Source organism: Sinohyriopsis cumingii, chromosome 12 (assembly GCF_028554795.1).
Source record: "Sinohyriopsis cumingii isolate HCF-2022 chromosome 12, ASM2855479v2, whole genome shotgun sequence".
Taxonomy (NCBI): Eukaryota; Metazoa; Mollusca; class Bivalvia; order Unionida; family Unionidae; genus Sinohyriopsis; species Sinohyriopsis cumingii.
The window spans coordinates 17,750,543-17,773,270 of NC_142972.1; the positions used below are offsets into that span (position 1 = coordinate 17,750,543).

General features: G+C 35.4%; 1 protein-coding gene across 1 annotated transcript in view; it reads right to left on the reverse strand.

The window, feature by feature from the left end:
- Positions 1-21,235, reverse strand: part of LOC149786039 (E3 ubiquitin-protein ligase rnf213-alpha-like) — a 48,647-nt gene extending 27,412 nt beyond the window's left edge. Inside the window, exons 1-6 of the mRNA XM_089978108.1 lie at positions 21,190-21,235; positions 16,351-16,640; positions 11,104-11,366; positions 6,759-6,992; positions 5,775-5,991; positions 5,206-5,270 (exon numbers count right to left, since the gene is read on the reverse strand). Of these exons, the coding sequence (XP_089834234.1) occupies positions 5,206-5,270; positions 5,775-5,991; positions 6,759-6,992; positions 11,104-11,366; positions 16,351-16,640; positions 21,190-21,235 (1,115 nt within the window). The remainder of the gene's footprint in view (positions 1-5,205; positions 5,271-5,774; positions 5,992-6,758; positions 6,993-11,103; positions 11,367-16,350; positions 16,641-21,189) is intronic.
- Positions 21,236-22,728: the final 1,493 nt, after the last annotated feature.

The window sequence follows — 22,728 nt, forward strand, 5'->3', positions numbered from 1 at the left end:
AGAACCAAGAACCTTCTGCAAACAAATGGCAGTTTTCTCACAAACAGGCTCAGGTGGATTTGGACCTCTGGAGTTTATGATGACAACTCACAAACAAAACCATTATCTGTTTTATATTTTAATTTGCTGGCTAATTGTTTTAATGTACACATCTAACATGGAAAAACAAATCTATATCTGCCATGGAATAACAAGAAAGCTGCCTAATGAGGCAATACATTCTATTCTATACATGGTATAATTAATACATCCAGTGCTGTTGACTTCTGAATAAGAACTGGAGTGGAGTATATACCACTTTTTGAAGCTGAACTTCATAAAATAGCCAAGTTTGAAGATCATGTTTAACAAAAGGAATCACAAAAGACAACATAAAAAAATAGGTGATTCAGAACATTCCTTGTGGTATACTAAGTTCTATCAATATAGCATTAGTCATCTAGGAGAATAAGACATCACAAAATTATATCCATATACCCGGTAGTCTAAATACAATAAAAATGACTAACTCACTAACTCTTACAAAATTAATCAGATTTAAATCTCCTTGCCAAATGTCTACCAAGTTTGATCAGTACAGCATTTACTGTTGTCTAAAAGGAATAGGAGACAATGATACCTTTATATCCATATTTAGTACAAAACCATACCTCTTGCAAAATTAGTTGGGAGCTGAATACCATTGCCATATGCATATCTCCACTTTGTGGTTAACATGCCAAACAAGTTTGGTGGAGAAAGCATTTGTTGTTTTGGATGAGGTGACACAAAAATGTTTATGGACAGACAATGTCAGGTCATACTGCAAACAGTCCTAGGCGAGTGTATAAAATGTACATTATTTGTTTTGTTTTCCAAAAGGTCTTCAAGTGATGGATCTTTTCCAAGGATTTTGCAATCCAAACAGATTGGTAAAACTGTTTTGTATTGATTTCTTAGAGCATAATCAGTTTCTGCATTTTCACAACCACAGAATGAACAAAGGTCTTTTCAGCCTTGCATGCAGCTGCCAGCAAAACCGAACAGAGCATCACTGCTGTGATGGCAGTTATTAAAGTTCACAGCGAGTAGAGTGGAAAGGACGCTTCTTGCATATGCCATGCTGTTTATTGTTCACTGCTGTGCATGCCTGTTTTACAAGCAATGAGCCAATAAAACTGAGTATTCTGATTGCTACTTTGGTATGGTCTAAATTGGTACAAATAGTCATCGTTGCAGACGTGGCTGGCGACTCAGCGAAAACAAATTTAAAGTGAAAGAAACATTAGGGTCAGAGGCTAAATGCTAAGGTTGGTCTGCCTAACTTTACAAAAACAGAATGCTATTGAAGCAATATTTTAGCAGTATAAAATATTATAAAAAAAGTAGATTGTGATGATAATTATAACTATAGTTATTATATGGAAGCACGAGGCCAACAACGTCCATAACTTTCTGAAATGATGATGCAGAATGCTCACAATCATGAAACACTGTCAAAACAAATATTTACATTATACTAGCACTGTTCACCTCATTTGCTTATTTTTTTCCAGTCTTTTCCTATCAGAAGCAACTGAATTACTAATGTTTAATCTTAATCTTGAAATAATATACTACTCAAATCACACAATTTTTTCCTACTATTTTTTCCATCTCACTCTTTACCAAACAGATCTTTTTCCCATGAGATTGATCAAAACAACCATACAAATTCTCACTATCATGCAAAGATGAAGTTATACATCAGTTTGATTTGATTCTAATGACACCAAATGTAGTCATGCTTAGAAACAAAAATGCAAAAGGATGAGTGATCAGAGACCATAACTATAGGTCAAAGAAAAAAATTGCTGTGTTCCTGGTACCTTTTGATCTTGTTCATTACTAAGGACCTTAAATTTGTTTTAGTATTAGCCAATGCTGGACATTTTTGTAAACTTTATAACAACAGTCCTCAGAGATAAACTGGTTGTCAACAATTCTTTTATTTAACATGAGGCTGTTAAGAATGTTAATTTCCCAACAGTTGCTAAGAACATGATTTGTATGTATATCAAGTTCAAAATCAACTTGCTGCAAATATTTTGTAAACAAATTGCTAAGTGAAAGAAGTGAAAATGATTAAAAACGTTGCCATTATGGTCCTGTACAGCTAAAAATAATGCTCCAAAAGAAAATTTTTTATTCAAACACAAGTACTCCACTTTCATGTATCTATAGACTAAAAGAATAGACCTGTACATTCGGAAACCTCACCTTTCATCCAGAGGAATAAATGATGGACTGGTTCTAAGTTTAGTTAGTTCAATAATAAATAAGTCTACCATTTCTTTGTATGGAGAAATGCTAAGGTTTCCAACTGAAAACAAAATGTGTAATAAAGTCAATCTTAATGATTGTTTATCAGCCAAGAGAGGTTAGGATCATATTCCAGAATCATTTTCAAATCTATCATGATGCACAGAGTCTTTACTAAACAATGATAACATTCAAAATGGACGACAAGCATGCATATGTTACAGTGTAGTTTGGAACATGTCATATTAGCATTTTTGTCCCTGCCCTTTTCAGTGAAAATGCTTGGAATATCATTATCCTGCCAAATCATGCATGTTTGCATTATTAAGATTGTGCAACTCCTCTGATAGCATTCAAGATGGAGATCTGAAACTTTGGTATATAACAGGGGGATGGTCCACAGATGAACACAACAGTTTTGAAATTTTAATTTTTTCCCCCGACATTTTATTGTGCACCAGATGTGTCTGAACTTTGGTACATATGTTCACTGACTCAAGCTTCAACCAGCACATATCGGACATCAATAGTTCCATTCTCTATAAATCATATTCAAAATATCTAAAATTTAAGCTTGGCTCGGTGGATCCTTAGAAGTCACTTGTCAAATTGTGACAAAGGTTTGTGACTGAGGAAATCCCTCAATTATTTTGCAAATACCAGCTTGAACTTTTAACCCCCAAATCAATAGGCTTCTTCTTTACTGCAAGTTCATGCCACCCACAATATTCAGTCCTGTTTTATCATACAGAGCTAAAGTTATTGTGCAAAAATATTTCTTCCACTAGTTAAAGTGATCATGAAATATGACTTTTTGCTCCAAATTCGATAGGCTTCATCCTCATCCTAAACAATCTTGTAACTTGAGCATGTATAATACTTTTTCACAAGCTTCCATTCAGGAACTATGCAATGCATCATACATATCTCCATGATCACAACAACAACAACTGGTCCAAGTTTTAAGGAAAAGCACAGAGAACTCTAGGAGGAGCTGATTAAGCATACAAGGGACCTGACAGTGGGATGTCACTGGAAAAAGGACAAAGTTAAAAATATTGTATTTTGCTTCAAATATACATTCAGCAATTTCATGCACATCAACATTATGTCTGCAACATATGTGAAAAGTTTCGAGGCAATTCATAAAAAGTTACAGGAGAATATGGTTCCAAAAACAAAAGATCCTACACTGAGATTTTCAATGAAAACATAAAGTTCAAAGCTTTAATAAAAAAAAATTTAAGCATCTCCATAATACATCAAGTACATCTCCATTATGTCTGTATTAACAACTGTGCAAAGTTTCAAGACTACTTATAATGCTGAGAAATATATATCAGGATATGTTTATCAACAAGAATCTCTCAAAGGGACTGATGTTCTATTGTTCAAAAAAAATTTCCAATAATTCAAGATAACATACTTTCTTCTTTTTAAATGCTGGGTGTTGAAATGTTTTCAGTGACAAGGTTTTCAAATTAGCCACTGTGGCAGCCATACTGGATGTAAGATTACATATTTTCATTAAGCACCAACAAGACACCATTAGCAGACTTTCGGTGGAAACATAATGTACATATTCATGATAATTAGTTACATTTTCAATATGTTCACTTTGGCAGACATATTTAAGGTCAGATTGGCACCATTTTCATTCAGGACCAACTAATATCACGATTAGTTTTCTTGTCAAATACCCATATCAACTGGACTTGTCCATTTTGGAGTAATAGCAATAAAAAGATTTTTAAGATAGCTGCCACAGTAGCCATTTGGATCTCAGATTGTTACCATTTTCATCTGGTACTAACTGGACATCAGAAGAAGTCTTCTGACGAGGCTTGCAAAAAAATATGCCATGCCAGCCAATTAAGGCTGGCCTGGACAGGATTTGATATGACTTTCTATCTAGAAGAAGTAGCAATAACATTTTTAAGATAACCACTCCTATGGCCATATTACAAATCATATTAGCACCATTTTCGTTTTGGACTAATTATTCCAGTGAACCCCATACTGATATGACTTAACATTCCAGAGAAGCAGCAATAACAAGATTTTTTAATGCATGCTGTGGTAGCCATAATCCCTGCCCTGATATGACCATCCATTCTGGTCGAGTAGAAAAAAAAGATTTTCAAGGTGACAATAGTGGTGGTCATACTGATGTCCAAGTGGCACCATTTTTATTTAGAGCCAATCAATCGTCATAAGAAATCTTCATACTGATATGGCTTTCAGTTCAGGAGAAGTAGTGATAACAAGATTTTCATATTACGTCGGAGTAGTATCATTTTCATTTAGGACACACTAGATGTGTATAAATTGTTTGGTTAATCCTCCATACAATTTGGGAGAAGCAGTGATGACAAATTTATGTAAAAAGATGGCTGCATCAGGAAAAAGATGATGGTAAACTGGCCACCCCATAAGCTTTTCAGGTCTATGACCAGCTATAAATGAGAACAATGAAAACTGACTTATTGCATTTTTAAAAGTATGTAAAACTGTATCAATATGAAAACTCTGTACAAATGTATTGACCCTTTCTGATGCTAGTGATTACTGCAAAGTTACTCATTGCCTGTGTCCTTTTTTTCCCCATTGCACATACCCATTTACAATAATGAATTTTCATTAAAGCTAATATAATAAAATAAAATCTGAAAAGTTTACATCTTTGAAATGTGAAAGCATTACTGTTCAAGAAAATAAAAATGTCAGGCACAGTTTCTGTCATTATTAAGACATGTATACTTGAATAATGTTTGACACTGTTTATCCATGAATGTATTGAGCAAATTAAATGACAGAACCACAAAATTAAGGACCCTGCAATTATGTATTGTTTAATCAAACCATGGAACTTGATACCTATGAATTTAAAGTCAATCAGATTAATTAGTGGCATGAAACAAATACCTTGCATCTGAAATTTGAACTGTTCTGCACACATCTCCTAAGGTATAAATGGCATTTCCAATCACCTGAAAGTAAATGCAAATAATTGAAGTTAACAAGTGTTTACTCATAAATATAATATGCCCATTTCAGCATATTTATAATAGCCAATGAACATACTGACAGTAATGGATGCAAAGGCATTAGGAGTGAAGAGGCTTGCAACAAAATATGCCATGCCAGCTAATTAAGGCTGGCCTGGACAGGATTTGAACTAAGTCTAAGCTAATGATTAAGCTACCAATTGGAGGAAGGAAATATTTCTTGACAAGAGTCCCTCAAAGAGACTGATGCATAATCTCTTCCAGTCTATGACTAGTAGCATTAAAAACTGTAAATGTAATTAAATTTAAATATGATAAACCTATTATTTCAGATATGCAAAATCAATTATACAAAGATATATATCAATTATGCATACATATATTCACTGAGAGGATGATCAATCTTGTGGGTGTACTTTATCAGAAGTTGTAAGAAAATATGTAAATGATTTCTTAATTTACATGTTATTAAATATGAAAAATTACCTTGTCATTATGTGAGATGATATAATAATCTGATGGTCTAGGTCGAGTAAGTTTCACATAAAAGAAGAGGGTAGCAGAACAGATTTCAAAAGGAATCTTTCCTGTTTTGATCACCTCAACCAATTCATCCTGAAGCAGCATGGCCATGAAGGTACGGGGAAGAAGGTAGTCCATTTTAAACAGGGGGTGCACGATGTCAACTATCTTTTCCAATTTGCTGAAGGAATTAAAATGGATGTATTTCTCAGTCATGACTCTACTGTAATGCACCATCTTTAAACTTTCACTCACACTAGACACTTAACATTTTTTGCACCAAATCAAGAACAACCTTCATGAACTTCTATTTCTAAATCATGCCTGAATGTTGCTGACAAACAGTCATGCAATAAGCACTTTGGTTTATGACCATTAGAGCTAAAACAAAACAATGTCATGGTGTTCTGTCTGTAAGTGTAAGGTAAACACATAATTTTGTCCATTTAAATGTTACTGTTGTACAGCTACAGTATAAATGTGCATATAAGCTGAATAATTGAGGAAAATATAAAAGCATGGAAGAAGAGAGGTCAGCTTATCTGCTTGACAATGTCTACACTTGAAAATGTACGAGTGTTCTTGCTGACTATCAATATATATTGTTATTCCAGATTGCCAATGACAAGATCACATGCCTTACCTGCACCCCCAGGACCTCCTGTACTGACACCTCATGTAAAAATGAGCATCAATTCAGATGGAGTGGCAAAAACAAGATTTTTCAGTATGGTTGGTCATATGGGTTGTCTTATGAACAAGTCATGCATGTTTTAATGTTATATCTATTCAGTTTGGGAGGTCAGTTTATATGTGAACAGGCTGATATGCAAGTATATATGGTATACATTTTTTATTATAAGGATGAGGGATCGTCATTTCATGCTCAATAATAAGACTATTTCTGGACTTCTAACCCAGTGTAACAGCAACTTCAAATTTACTCACACAGTCCATTTGAAAGCTCCACCATTAATGATGCTGGTGACAGCCTTGGTCAAAAGGTCTATTCCCCACCATTTTGGAATCTCGCTGTTATGAGAGAAATCCTCTGGCATTTTATCAAATGGCTTCAGAACACCAGTAAGAAAATGGTGCAGTGGGATACATAGTAATATGAAAGGACTTTTTGCTTTCCGGGCCATGCCTTCAAGAAAGCTGATGAGAGATTCACTCAGCTGTCTGAAAGAAAATAATATTATATTGTCTAAAATTCTTCACACGTCATCAATCCATAAAATTGTAATCATATTTTGTATTTTTATTTTTTACTGAAAACCTTTCTCTTATAATAATAAATCTGCTAGTTGTAGCCAAAAAAGAACTTTTAAATTGTTATTTTTACCTCTAATTATTTGACAAATATAATTCCTTAAAACGTATGCCAAAATTAAGATAAAATACAGTATAAGAGAATGACTTGCACTGCAAAATGTAACACAAGCATGTCAAGAGTATTTTTATCCTCCATCTAACATAGTCACCAAAAGTGTACAATGATGAGCTCCGACTTTGACCTTAGTGAGAGAGTTGTAAAATTGTTGGGGATATGGAAAATAATCATGCTTCATGGTTCTGTCTCAAAGAACATTATAGTAACAGTACATAAGGGGAAACATATGATGAGTGACCTTTACCCTGAAGTTACCACTGTGACGTCTACATGGCCTGATATATTGCGAAAACATGAGTACAGTGATTGACAAATATTTATACACATTTAATAGTTCTCTTGCTAGGCATGGTTGACTCTGGTGATTATTGACCAACACCTTTCAGTGACCCAAATCTTTAGTCAAGAATCTAGTCTTAACTTAAACTTAATGTGTAGAAACTATTATTTTCTTGTATGACTTACTATAACCACAACCACTGACAATTACATACCAAAAGCTATATGATTATAGTAACAGTACATAAGAGGATTCGTCACAGATGTAAAAGCCATCCATAATGTTTGGTCAAAGAACTTACTCAGGAACAAATGTTATTCTGCAAAACCCAATGTTCACAACTACAATGACCTTTGACCTATTTAACCCCAAAATCAATTGGCCTATTCCATACCTTTAAGTACAGTCCATCCACAAACTTTGGTCAAGACACATGGTTCAGAACTGAAGTTATTATGCAAAAAATAATCTTGACCACTGCAACCAGTCAGATGCCAAATCACATCAGTCACAATCAAGCTCCCCAAAGATCTTGGTCATAAAAGCATTTTGTCTATGTTCATAAATGAGCTCAGACAATCAGGCACCAAATCAAGTGTCAGAAAATGAAATGGTTTTTATTATATAATAAGTGTCACAGAATTAGGCAAAGAAATAACTTAGTTTTGTTCTTAAAACTTTTTGACTATTTCTCATTGTACATGCATACAACGTTATCTAGGGTGAATGTGTTTTTCCAGGTAAGCAACTAGATTAACATGTACCTAGCCACAGAGATTACTTGTGACAAGGTAACATGACTAACATGATATGCACGGGTATTCTATCCTGACTTGTACTCACTCTCCTATGGATTTAAGTAAGACCAATTTCTAAAACCACACTGGTCGTTTCTGGATCACGTCAAGGAGTGTACACTCTCCATTGTTCTCCAGCCATAGCAGAATGTGTTTGAAGCTGATTCTGACTGTGTTTGTAGCTGACTGTGTTTGTAGCTGATTCTGACTCTGTTTGTAGCAGACTCTGTTTGAAGCTGATTCTGACTGTGTTTGTAGCTGACTGTGTTTGTAGCTGATTCTGACTCTGTAGCTGACTGTTATTGTAGCTGATTCTGACTGTCGCTGTGATTGTATCTGTCGCTATGAAGTGTGATTGTCAATGTGACTGTGAATATGACTAGAGCGGTCTGAAGCTGTCCGAAGTTGTCTAAAGTTGCTTAGAGCTATCTGGAGTTTCCAGAACATTTAATGCTACGTGCTGTCGATATGTATGTATGTACATATGTCTGTGCCACGGACGTAGACGTAGCAACTTTTAAAAAGTGCTGTATGCTGTCTGTACGTGTAACGTATGGCTACTCGAGGTGGATTCATAAAGGGTGTGAGCGGTCGATAAGAGTGTGGACCAACCCAAGGAATTGTGCAACTGTACAAGGGGTCTAGAAGCATATGTTTGGATCAATTGTTGTTCCATTGCATTTTTTATATCCACAGGGATCGTCCTGGGCTTCGCCAATGTCGCAAATTGCGATTTTTTTTCCTTATTGGCGACAAAAATATCCCATCTGGCGATTTTTTTGGCGACATACTTTTTGGTTATTTAATTTGTACATACAATCATGGATTTGGACTGAATAAATTTAAAGCCAGAACGAAAGGAAGCCATAAACTTGACTAAGCAATGCATTGGAATCAATCTGTTACACAAACGATCCTTTGTTCTTATTGACAACCCTATCTTTACAGTGCATTGTTACATCATAATCTGCTTATGCTGACATCTGGGCTGAGTACTGTATGCTGCGATACAGTCAATCATGCTACCACACTATACCTACAACTGACCCACTTCTGAAGACGCGAATAGAACAGATACAATTAATTGTATGGCTAATCCTTCTGTTTTTTTTTATACATATACCAATACAATAGTTTTGCTGAACCTTCATAGAAAACTGATAACCTTTGAAATACCGACTACTGTGTATAAATACAAAGCAAATGGAAAAAATCTCAATCACAATTACATCTGTCGCCAGTGCAGCATTTTACTCATTGATCTTTTCCTTTTGCCATCAGTCCCGTGTTACGGCTGCAGAGACTTAAACTCCGCAACAAGAAATAGCAAAAAAAAACCAAACAGTTTTGCATAATTAATAATAATTATTTATTTCTCAAAATACAGGAGTGAAAGAATCCCTAAATTGGGTGTGAATTTACGCTTATATATACGGTCCAATACTGCCAGGTGTTGACTCGTGTAAGTTTCATTCGTGGGAATGGAGATCCTATTTTTCTTGTCGAGAAAATTTATACAGCATTCAGTGATCATTCTTGGGATTTAGGAAGCTATTCGCTACAAGCTTTGTGAAGCTAGCCATAAAGGGGGGGGGGTGCTGCTGAGAGACTACTGGTGTCACCTGTCAGCACTGAGGACTGTGAACGTGGATTCAGTAAGATGAACCTCATAAAAACTGACATCAGAAATAAGCTCTGCATCTCATCTCTTGAGAATTTAATGAGAATCAGCATGTACAGATGTGAAAAATCAGACTTTGAAACTGCATTCAACAAGTGGGCAGCCCTAAAATTGCGACGGATCTTCATGTAACACTTTGTAACATTTTGTTAATGCTTGTTGTAATTAAACTATTAACTAATCCATCTTTTGTAATTTTCATTGCCTGTTACATTAATAGACTAAATTAACACTTGGAAAAATGTACACTACTTTTTTTGGCGACACTTTTTGAAAATTGGCGACAAAATATTGAGGTTGGCGATTATTTTGGCGACAGCTTTTTAAAAGCCAGGACCATCCCTGTATCCATAAGATTATTTTGAATCTTCGTTATGTTCATAAGATTATTTTGAATCTTAGTTGTGTTCTTAAGATTATTTTGAATCTGAATAGAATTCATATTCAAGATTATGTGAATCTCTTATTGTGTAAAATACTGTTTGAAGCGTATGTGCAGTCCATGAGGTTTCTTGGATCTGTACTTCATATTAATTTAATATTTTTGGTTTATTTTTGATGTGTGAATGTTGTGTAGAGTGATTTGAGTAAATCGTATGTTGAGAGCATGAGAGAATCATTGTATTTTTACATCATATATTCTTCTTTATTAATTCATTCATAAATTTCCATCTTTCTCACATTGTGTTTGTCTTATTCATTTAGTCCAAAGACCCACTCGGTTGCAATTCTGCGACAATGAGATATCTCAAGTTACTAATATAATCACACTAATCTAAAAGTCAAGAAAGTATCATCAAATCATGACCTCAACAAAAACCTTTGCAAAACTTTTTAAACTGATGTCATTACTATTGTGCAAAAAGTTACTGCTGCTATATTTTAGTTTTCCACTAGTATCAAACAGTAATTTGGTGTGAATGTTGAATTAATTATAAATGACAAGATTAAAAACCTAAAGAGATTTTCAAATATGCCATGCAAAGCAACAAATCTCTAAGACAATAACGGCAAATTAAATCTACTGAGTATTCTCGCATAAAAAATGAAGAAAACAGATATAAATTTCTTTCTTATTGTATTCTCTTCTTTTCCCATGATATGTTATAGAAAAAAAATCAAAGAAATTCAGAGTTACTTACTTTTTCTTTCCTTGTGGAAAATATTTGTCAATGCAAATTAGGTCATGGCATTTGTGAGTCTTGTGGTTTGGGCGTACCATCAGTCCTCTTGCCAGAAGTTCCTGTTCTTCTTGGTTCAACTCCAGGTTGAAACATTTCTGAGCAGAAACAAGTGTAGTTGCTTGAAGCATTCTCCTTTCTGATTCTGCTGGATTCTCTTCCCAACTGCACAAAGGTACTTGTTCAAAGGACCTTAAAACTGGTACCAGAATGATATCTGCAATCTATGTAAAAATGTTAGGTTTTAACATTGCAACATCAGTGGAAAATAATGTTCTTTTGCCTGAAAGAAGTTTATATAGAAACTATAGGTCACTAAGGACCTGGCCTTCAACTCCAAAACCTCTAATGATTTCACAGAGAGGTGAGCAAATGACCCCAATGAAATCCCCATTTGTGAAGCTGCAGGAGGGGGAATGAACCTAATAGCAAGAGGATGAGACTAAAGATCTCAGAGCAGAAAGTGGAACTGACCACCTATTATTTTGCCCCACCAATTTTTATCATTTGCCCAACCTCTCTGCAAGTTCTCTGACCATACATGAGTGAGGAAGGAACTGCAGATCTAGTCTAGGCATTCTCCCAAAAGTCTTTTTAAGCTGGAAGGAATCTGTGTCACTCAAGCATAAATGCTATGGGTACATATTAGGGGGAAGAATGTGGTATAATTTACGGCATTGTCAAAGGACCCTGTCTCTTCCTCTTCTACAACCAGATAAACTTAGTATGAAGAATCTGGAGACCTAAGAGGGAAGGGTAATCCCTCTCCTCATCATCTGCAAATTCCTGAGAATTTACAAACACAGACAAAGCATTACCATCATCCTCTCCCAAACTTCAATTGAATACAGTAGTATCAGACCCAGAATAATCCTTCTGCAGGGAAGGCTGGAAGGCAGGGTCATTTGTTCTATGACTCACTAGGAGTGACTGAACTATCTCTGATTAGGGCCTTGCCTAAATGCCTTGTAGGGGAAGGGGGACTAACCCTGTCCTGAGTGACATGTAGCATTCTTCAAACCTTAACACCCATACTTCCAGAGGGCCATACAGAAGTCATCCAAGACTGCATAGAATGATCTCTCCCTTGAAAGGGATGTCTCCATATCCCCCAAAAAGGTGAAGGGTAACTTCCGGAAGGAGGGTACATTGGTCTGATCTCCTTTCCTGATAGCATAATTGAAGGCTCTATCCCTGTCACTGGGTATCTAGGTTGTGTAGAGACGGGGGGGGGGGGGGTTATTGATCCAATCTCTGACAACATACCTAGATTTGGCAAGTGATCTCAATGCCCAGCAACTAGCATCTAGACTGGTGCCCAATACCCATTACCCAGTAACAGGTGACCAATATGATGACCAGTGGTTTCTACCTGATGATTGGTACCAGTCAGTGATTAGCCACATGAAGTCAATGGTGATTTAGATCTGTGGGACGAACCATCCTCAGAACTAAATGAGCTAAAATCTTGCATTCCTTCCATGGGGTTGCACAAACTGCTCATTGCCTGACCTCAGGTACCTTGAGAATGTTGACCTCCTCTGAAAGGGGAGGGGCAGCATGCAATCAGACTCCATAATAAGGCTCAGTTCTACCCCTCCAGGGGCAAGACTGCATGTGCTTTGGATGGTGCTTCTCCTTTCTCCTATAGTCACGGGTGTGTCAATCTCAATAAGCTTGAATCCCTTAACAAAAGATGCTGCTCTCTTCTTAGAAGATGATCTAACTTTATCTTGAATGTTACTGCTCCTCTTTCTTTTATTCAGCGAGTGTATTTATTTCTTGAGAATTAGCTGTTGCCTCCTCATGAGGGTTAACAGTAGTTATCTCCAGGAAGATGCTTTCCTTCTCTCTTTCATTCAGGGAGATGCAGTCTATTCAATCATGATATGTCCACTCTGAAATCTTAAGGATTCAGGATGAGAGGAAGAACAATGCACTTCATTCCTCCTTTTATATGTATGCCTTCTAGATCCCAGGTATAGTCGGACTTTGGACAACAAAATGGACATCCGTCCATTCACATACACTTTGTACTAACTGTACATAAAAGACATTTTATTAATTTATATTTGATTTAATTTAATTGTTTGTAAGTTTTAAAAAAATTTTTTTTAAATTTCATTACATGTCAAAATAATGTAAATATTTTTTACAAAGGAATTTGATATTTTCCAGAAAATTCAGTTTGACCTGAGTCTTTTCAGAAACACCTAATAATAGAAACAATATTTCTATTTATGACTTAGTTCCCGAGCTTGATTCAGAAATCACTGAGACAAGTAAATAACTTTTTATTCTTATTTTATTCTCGGAGTAAAATGATTGGTTTTCATCAATGTCATACTGGGAGTACGTGATTTTATAATGTAAACAGCCTCTATTTTGCAATTCTGGGTTTTCTGAAAATGCGCAGTATTCAGGTTTTATACTGATGTTTATAGCCCTGTTCAATAAGGGTTGTTATCTCCCTGAATAAATAAAGATAAAATTGACCTGTTCACAAAATTTTGGGGAGCAAAAATGGCAGACGCAAAACCTGATGTATCTGAGAGAAAAATCGCTACAATGAGTTTATTCAGTACACTTTGCAGCTTCCATATTTTGAAGGACAGTTATGCACCAGGCTATTCTATGGAACTTATCACACAAGTCATTGTTTTATAATACAATAAAGCAGCAATATGATTGCATGATTCTCTGCAAGAAAAAGTAATATATTATTAAATATTTGTTATACAAGTTATCTGATTAAAACTCTAGTCTCCATGGGTAGCAGAGACCATGTGAAGTGCAATATATATATATATATATATATATATATATATATATATATATATATATATATATATATATATATATATATATATATGACAACACATGGGGAAAAAACAAGGTCTATATATACGGCATAATCATGGACTTTTTGTGGAATTCAATGGTGTACTGAAATTTAAATTCTTTTCCAGCAGATAAAACTTATTTTTATTAAGAGGCAGAACAGAATCTCAGTATCAACAGGGCTAAATATGGTCAAGTGTTGGGGGTTTTTTCTCTCCAAAATTTCAAAAGAACCCTGAATTTCCTCAAAAGGACACCAAAGCAAACTTCTATGTGCCAATTTACTAAAAGTGTGCATAATACCCAATAAATGTGCGCAAAAATTAAACAATGGTAAAATTTCTGGAAACACCCTCCTCCGATCTGGTCCTGAATCAACATTATCTTTCTAAATTCTGGTTTAAATTGTGTTACATGACAATAAGAATTATTATTTACCTGGCTTCACATTTATATCCAGCAGCATGTACTTTTCCAGATACTTTAGACAGGCATTCCCAAGCTTCATAATCAATTTTCTTCTTATAATCGTTTGGTAAGGATGGAATTACTTTGGCCTTCACATAGCAATGCGAGCACTTCTGCGAAATTTTGTGATATGCAACTGGGTGTACATGTCTGTCTTCATAAAAAAAAACTTTAGCCTTCAACTGCTTCTTGGCATTCACCATTTTACAATCATAAGTTCTTGAACTGTTCAATGCAAGATAATTGTACAAATCTTTTGTTCTGAACAATGGCAAATGAGTCAAATCACTATCCCATAAGCCGTTTAAAGTCCACGGATCCAGAATCTTTTCTCCGAGAGGCATACAAAATATTTCTGCATGATGTTTGTTGTCATTCTCATTGTTGTCTATTTGTATTTCATGTAGCATATGCGTGCCTAAATTGACAGGTCCTTGAGCACGCTTGATCAATTCAGATTTATTCCCTGACACGTGTGCACCTCCATCTCTTAAATAAACCTTCAATTCAAGAACTGATAGCTTGTCAAAAGAGCACGGGTCAGCGATTCCTTTCTTAGACATCATTTCATCTGATTTTTTTTCCTCACCAGAAGTAGATTGAACAAATAATGATAACTTGTGCAAGGGAGGTAAAAACCCTTCTTAAACAGGACCATAGAGAAATTAATCAGTTGGGTTTCTAAACAATGGGACGTAAAGGTGTTCCTTTTGTTGTGACAGTTTGGAGTTATATTTTAATTTTTATTCAAATTATCTGGATTCTAAAAGATCAATTCTTTTTCCTGGAAAATATCTGAGTGCACATACAGAATTCATGGACACAGACATTTATTTAAATTTTATTTGGAATTCAAACACCTGAATATTATTTTTATGTGGTTCACAAAGGACTGTAAACATCAGCACTATACTGACTACAGTATACGTCATCGCCTTCCATTTGGGATATTTCATCGGGACTCGAACTTAAATTGATTAGAACATTTCATTACAAGGACTTCATAATTTAATTTGTGGATTATTCTTGGATTATTTTTGGATTTGATTCTTAAAACAGTAAGTTCTTATGTTTTCATTTTTACTTTTTTTTCCAGGGAAATAAATTATTTGTTAAATTTTTCAAAGCTTGTTGTTTTAACTCTTTCTTCTGTTACTGTTTATTAGAGCCTAAACAAGTAACATAAGAATAACATTAGTGAAAAAAATATACAAACCCCCATATGACATGTAAACAGTCAAAATGAAAGCATGTGAATGGATAATTTGATGACCCATTCAAAATTTTACATATTCTAAGAAGCATGTCTTGACCAAAAAGGAGAAGCAAGGGTAGTTGGTTCCTTGTGCATAAAATGCTGAAATAGTATCAATGGAACATCAAATTTAACTTTTAAATAAATAAGGGCTGAGGGATAATGTTTCACTATTAAAAAAATATGAATATATCAGTTCCTGAGGCAGCATAACCAACACCATAGTTATTTTATTTAAGCAAACATTCTTCCAAATCTAACTTAAGATATCATCCAGAAAAGAATAAGGATGAGCATGGGCCTATAATGGGAAGTCAGACTGGGTCAATGTACATGTTCTAATAATTCCTAGAATGGAAGGATGGTGCATCTAGCATAGAAAAGAGTTTTTCAACTGTAGGAAGGTAAGCTAAAAAAATACTGACAGGTATTGTAGTATTAATATTAATAAAGCAATTGTTGATTGATTAAAGACATAAAATTATATGATAAGCTCACTTGGCCTTAAGGCCTGGTGTGCTAAATAAAACAGCTAAATGTAATGCATATTTACAATCTGTGGACTGACAGTCTCATTATCAAAACTTTCTAATATCTTTTTGGAGGAATGCAGTTTTAAGATATGATAATTTATATTATACAACCTTTCTATCATAGTCTGACAGTAAACTGAAGGCATCCCTGTCTGTAAAGTAGACTCTTTTCATGCAATGAAGCAGTCCCTGCAACTGAATCAATGCCTCGTCTGCCGAAATTTCAGGAAGACGTCCATTTGATAGATCTTGAAAAAACTGTGGCAGAAAATACTGTATACTTTGGACTAGGTCTCTTTTTTCTCTCTCATTGACATCCCCAGTGAAAAAGTTCTTCAGTTTATCAATCAGCCCTTCTCCTGGTTTGGGGTAGACAATTCCATCATACTGGTGCCATTCAGCTGTAAATAATAGTATGTCATTCTGTCTTTGGGAAACTGGAAAGTATCTTAATTAATAGTCACAAAGATGCTTCATACAGTATTATATGTTGGTACTTGTCATATTTAATAGAGTCTATAGTAGGATGAGTGATTGCAAGATTTATGCTAAAATTTCTAAAAACAAATTCGATCAAACAATAATCAGAATGCACCAAAATCGGAAATCATATTTTGAAGCCCTACAGTTAATTCTTTATTAAATGCATCATATTTTAGATCCCCTTTCTGATCAAACAAAGGGGGGAATTTTCCCCACTATATTTCGTAGAACAGACCTAGTTTTCACACATGAAACAGTTTACTGGCAAATAATCGTATAGTCCCCATTATTAGGACCAGATTTCAGACAATCATTGTCATAGACAACTACTGTCTTAAGAGTCAGTTTAGACACACTGCAAAAACATGCATGAAGACATGCACCACTCTGGTGGCCTAGTGGTTAGAGCATCCACATCGGATGCGGGAGGTCATGGATTCGACCGCTGGCCGAGTCATATAAAAGACTTCTAAAAATAGAACTAACAGCTGCCTCGCTTGGTGCTCAGCATTAAGATGTTAGGACTGGTTGACCTGGCATCAAGATAATGTGACTAGGTGGGACATCATGCTACATGTCTGTGGCATGATGCCTCAGTGCTAGACATCACTATAAACTGCTACACTGCAGACATTGTAGAGATATGACCTCAAAATTGTTAAAGCTATGTTAAAAATCCAAATCACACACACACACACACACACACACACACACACACACACACACACACAGGACAACATGCTAAGCACTTCATGCACAAAGATTCTACCAGGTTGAACACTGATCTATTACAGAAGGGAGTCAGATAGCCAAATGGTTCTGAATGTTTTCATTGGTGACAACTAATATAGTCACATATGCCAGACTCTTATGAAACAATTTATTATATAAATAACCTTGCAAAAATGTCTACAGTTGCCATTATGTTTTATATTAAAGTAGTATTTTTAGTTTTCTTCTTTTCTTCCACCACATTATTATCATTCTTGTTATTCTTTTCATCTTCTTATTCTTCTATTTGTTTAATAATTTATCTAATTTATCCATTTCTATTGTAATAATAATGAAGCAGGCCCTGAAAATTCTGGTGGTCTGAGGGCTGGGACCAATCATTTTTAGCCATGGACCAGTCATATGTAAGCAGCACTAGCATATCAGACCTTTAATATTTCTTATTTGTTCCTATAATTGAAGAAAATGCTTTTTTTTAAATCCTTAGTACATCTAAAAAGAGATAAAATTGCACTGATGCAAGCAGAAGTTGCTAGATAGAGGGAGACTAGTGGTGTAAAATATTGCTAAAAATTTCTAAATTCAGCATAAAATGTGCTGATCACCACTACTGACTGTAGTTTTACTGAATGAGCTTTGAACGGTAAATGTGTTCTATCTTTTTTGGGTATTTGACACTTTTATCTGATGTTGAGAACTTGAAGTTTTTAGTTAACTACAGCACTGAAATTCAATAAAAGGCATGATTATGTTATATGAAAGTTTTAAAATGTCAAGGCTACTAAAATAATTATATGATTAAAGAGGCAAACATGAATTTTGAGCTTGCATTCATTATTTTTCCTGTCTTACCAATAGTAAATATTCGCAATGACAGAGTTAGCTGTTGGAACAGTGCCTGGTTGTGCGCACTGGAACAGTGAGTAAGAAAAATGAAATTTTCAGGCCCTGTTATGACTTGTTTGTGTTCTTGCTATTATTGCTGGAATCCATCTATAAAACACGATAACCAGTATCTCAAAAGTAAGAGTAGGTGAACTCTACAAATATTCATAGAAAATACTTACATCTTTTTAATTTAAACTTTATGCTGCCAACAAGATACATACATACTTATCTGATCTAAAATCTTTCTTGGCATCAAAGCTTTTCTGGGATAGCAGAAATAAACCTAAAAATTCAAATCCTCAAGGAAGAGCAACCATCAACCAGAAATTTAATGTATTTATAAAACATGTATGTGCCCCTACTCATTGTTTATATTACCTTATGGTCAAATGTGCATGAGAAACTGAAATTAATGCAAAATTCAAAGTCATTTAAGTCTGAAAGGTTTGTAGTTGCTGATACTGTAGTCACCAAGCTGCATCCACATATAAAATCAACCAAATCTGCAGCAAAAATTCCAAGAAACAGACCTACTTTGTTGTTGTTGTTATAGGGTTTAATGCCATTTTTCAGCACAGGATAGGCTATACATGGCGGCCAGTATTAATGGTGGAGGAAGAACCGGGAAAACCCCGGAAAGAACCACCGACCCACGAGAAGCTACTGGCAAGCTTTCTCACATATCCACATTTGCCGAGCCTTGGACTCGAACCCACGCAGACAGAGGTGAGATGGCAGTGATCCGTGACGGACATCGCTTTAGACCACTCGGCCACTCGAGGCCCCAAACAGACCTACATGAACTTAATTGGGGTAACTGAAGAAATAAACATAGGTCATAGTGAACTAATTTTGTAACAGTATACTAGCTTAGTACATTTCGACCAAGCAATGCTCACTTTAGGTGAAAATGTCATCCCAGTAAATGTCATTTCACCCAAATATGCAGAAAAAATGAAGCTGACTTCACTACCTCTGGAGTTCATGTCTACTTCACCAATAACAAGCCAATGAATGCTTTTGTCTTTTGTATCTCATCTCTAGTGTTGAAATTATACTATTGCATGATTTTCTTCAAAATTTCTGTTGAGGGGCATTACTATTTATGCCAGCAATTATATTTTAATTTATAATATTCTGACCGAAAATTCATAAATGAGGCTTGAAGCAGCGAGTAAAATTTCATGCACATGCAAACCTATCATGAGCAAATTATTACTCTGCAAAGGCTTTTAGGCTGATTGCTGGTAAAGTTAAACAAAGATACATTTTTGTCCCAGTAAAATAACAATGAAAGGACTTGTGTCTGATTTTAACAGAAAACCAATTTTCAATAAGTTTCTTCTCTACTTCTACAGATTTGTATTAAATTTGTCAAATAGAACTAAAGTTAGCATGCAGAAACCAAAATGGAACCTACACACCTACCCTGCTGAACAACACAAATGGACAGTACTAAACCATTAAACCACACAACTTTTAAGGAAACCAAGTTTTTCAAGTAAAATGTGTTTTTTTTTCTTCTCAATAATACCTACCCAATAATACCTAAGGAGAACTACTACCTCAGAAATCCAGCCCTCCCTGGTTAAAACCTTTAAGCTAAAAAGATAAATGTAAAATGTTTTCTAAAAATAATACCTACCCAATAATACCTAAGGAGAACTACTACCTCGGAAATCCAGCCCTCCCAGGTTAAAACCTTTAAGCTAAAAAGCTAAAATTTATCTGCCTACCTAGGTGGCAGTTAGGCTGATCTGCCCTTGATACTGGCATTGGTGCCAAATCCAGTGAATTCTTCAGTTACTATTGAGTGGAAGGTCTGCTCTCTGTATGGATCATTAAGGTATGTGAGACATATTCTAGATAAAAAACTGGAAAACAAACACCATATGTTGGGAAGCAACTTTGAAAAGGAAAATCGTTTTCTTCCACAAATCCAGCATTAGTTGTGAAGCCACATCTTTATGAAGCTGTTGAACAACCTAGGTAAGTAACCTTTTGCACTACAGGTAAAGGTTCCTCCAGAGGAGGAAGGATCTCTTATATAAATTGGAATAGTTTACTCAGGTCTCCATCCAACAGCATGGATAATTACAGTTTGAGAACAGTTTCACTCATATGCATGTTTGTGGTGACTGTCCAAGTATTGTGAGCTGTTATGCAAAGCAAATTCATTGGTGTGGGTTTAATCAAACATGCAGAATAGATTATCCATTTTATTCAGAAGAAAAGTGTCGATGTTTATATGTCATCTTTCCCCTCTTTTGAACATGAAATGAGGTGTGATCTCCTTCAATGCAAAGGCTCAATCTTCCTGAAATACCACTTTAGAGCTCACACTGGGTAATGAAATGACATAAAGATGAAACATCCAGAGCAGACAGGAATTATTAGCAATATCTGATTACCATGAATGGTAACCTGTCCTTGGCAATGAATCAGTGAGCTTCATGACTGATACTGACTTATCTTGTCAGAGCTGCATGTATACAGGTACACCAACAGGAAATGTATTTGCTGATTTTTTCTGCCAATCACAAAAACTGTCTGGACATATATGAGAGGTGAACTAATTAAGTTCTTGAGAGTAATTCAAAAGGTGTCTTGTTCAACCAGGTTAATACCCATGAAAAATTCCACTTAGTTAAGGATCCAGTGTCATTGGACAGGTGAAATAAAAAATGCTTTGAAGATTGGATAGCTCTTTGGTTTGTCCAATATCATCTCATTTCTGATATCACATTGTGCCAGTGATTGTGGAATGGTAGGTTTAATTAAGATTGGTGCCAATGGTTTCTTATCAAAGAGTCATAGGAAGTTAGCTGTGATGGAAGGGACACCTACCTTTGAATAAAGTGCTCATGTGCACTCCACTGAGAATATCTTCCATTGCCTTTTGTATGCCTCTAAGATGGATGGCCACCCCACTTGAGGGATTCTCCACCACTTACTGTGATAGCTGTTTGCTTTTAAAGGCATATTTTAATAAGATCTAGTTGTGCATGTTCAGTAACTCTGGGTTGGGATGAAACACCTGCCATCATGGCTGCTTAATGCAGATGAGGGAATACCTCGATTCCTGATTTCTCTGTTGCAAGACTGATGAGGTTGATCCAAGATTCCCATTTGAGTGGAATAATCATGATGAAGAGACACTCTGATTCTTTTGATTCCTGTATCACCTTCAAAACACAACGTGTTGGAGAAGTGAATACATTTGGCAATTCCAATCAACAGAAAGAGCATCAAATATCCAGGCCTTTTGGATCTGGGACTTTGAGACAAAGGTTAGGATTTTAGCATTCCAACTTGTTGCCAATAGGTTCACTATGATAAATACCTGTCAAGGGCACACATGGCCTGTACAGGTTTAGAATCTGAGCATCACTATTAATATTTACAAAGTGGATGGTAAATAATCAATTCTAGTAACAAGTAACCTGAAGGAAGCTCAAAAGGTAAAATCAATTAAACATCACTTATAGTAACATATACAGAGAGGAAGCTGAATAATCAATTCTAGTAACCACTTACCTGTAGGTAGGCCAACTTTTGACTGTCAATAAAGGTAAAATCGCTTATAGTAATTACATGTATGAGCGAGTACAACTGAGTAAACCAAGTATAGAAAACTTACCTGTACTTATAAGACAATGGCAGAAGCCACAGCGCAATATAAACATTTTCTATATTAGAAAACCTGCACATAAAAAAGGAATTGAAGCTTCATTATTGATATCTATGAAACTTATACTACAATGTCCATTATGAGACAATGTTACCTGAAGGAAAGGCTCAATTACATTCTATTCAGGTAAAATTAGCAAAGCATCATGTAGACAATAATGAATTAGACAATATAGAAACTTAACTGTAGGTATCCTAACTCAGCAGAAATTATACAGCAATATTAAATGACTTTTCTATATCATGCACCAGACATGCACGTATTAATACAGTTATAGCAATGTGCGAGGATGCCACTGCCACCCATGCAGGTATGTGTGAAAGGCACCAAAGTGTGTGAAGACGGTAAATGATAGCATTTTAAACTTGGAAACTTTGTCATCGGCAAAAGGAAGAATGGAAAAGTTGGAAATTTATAGAGTATACTTCCCTTCAAAAATGAAACTCCTCCAACCTGTTTTGAGGTAGAAAACTTCCAAACTACTTGCTTGAATATTGCAAGGCCTATTTGTCTGTAGAAAATATGCTACTTGGTACAAGCAGAAGTAGTAACAGACAAATGTATCCAATTTGGTACCAGTCCCAGTATCAAGTGGAGATCATTCTACAACCTAGGTGGGCAGATAACTTTTAGTTTTTAGCTAAACAATTTAACCTAAGGACAGGATTTGCAAAGCAGTAGAAGTTCTCCTAAGA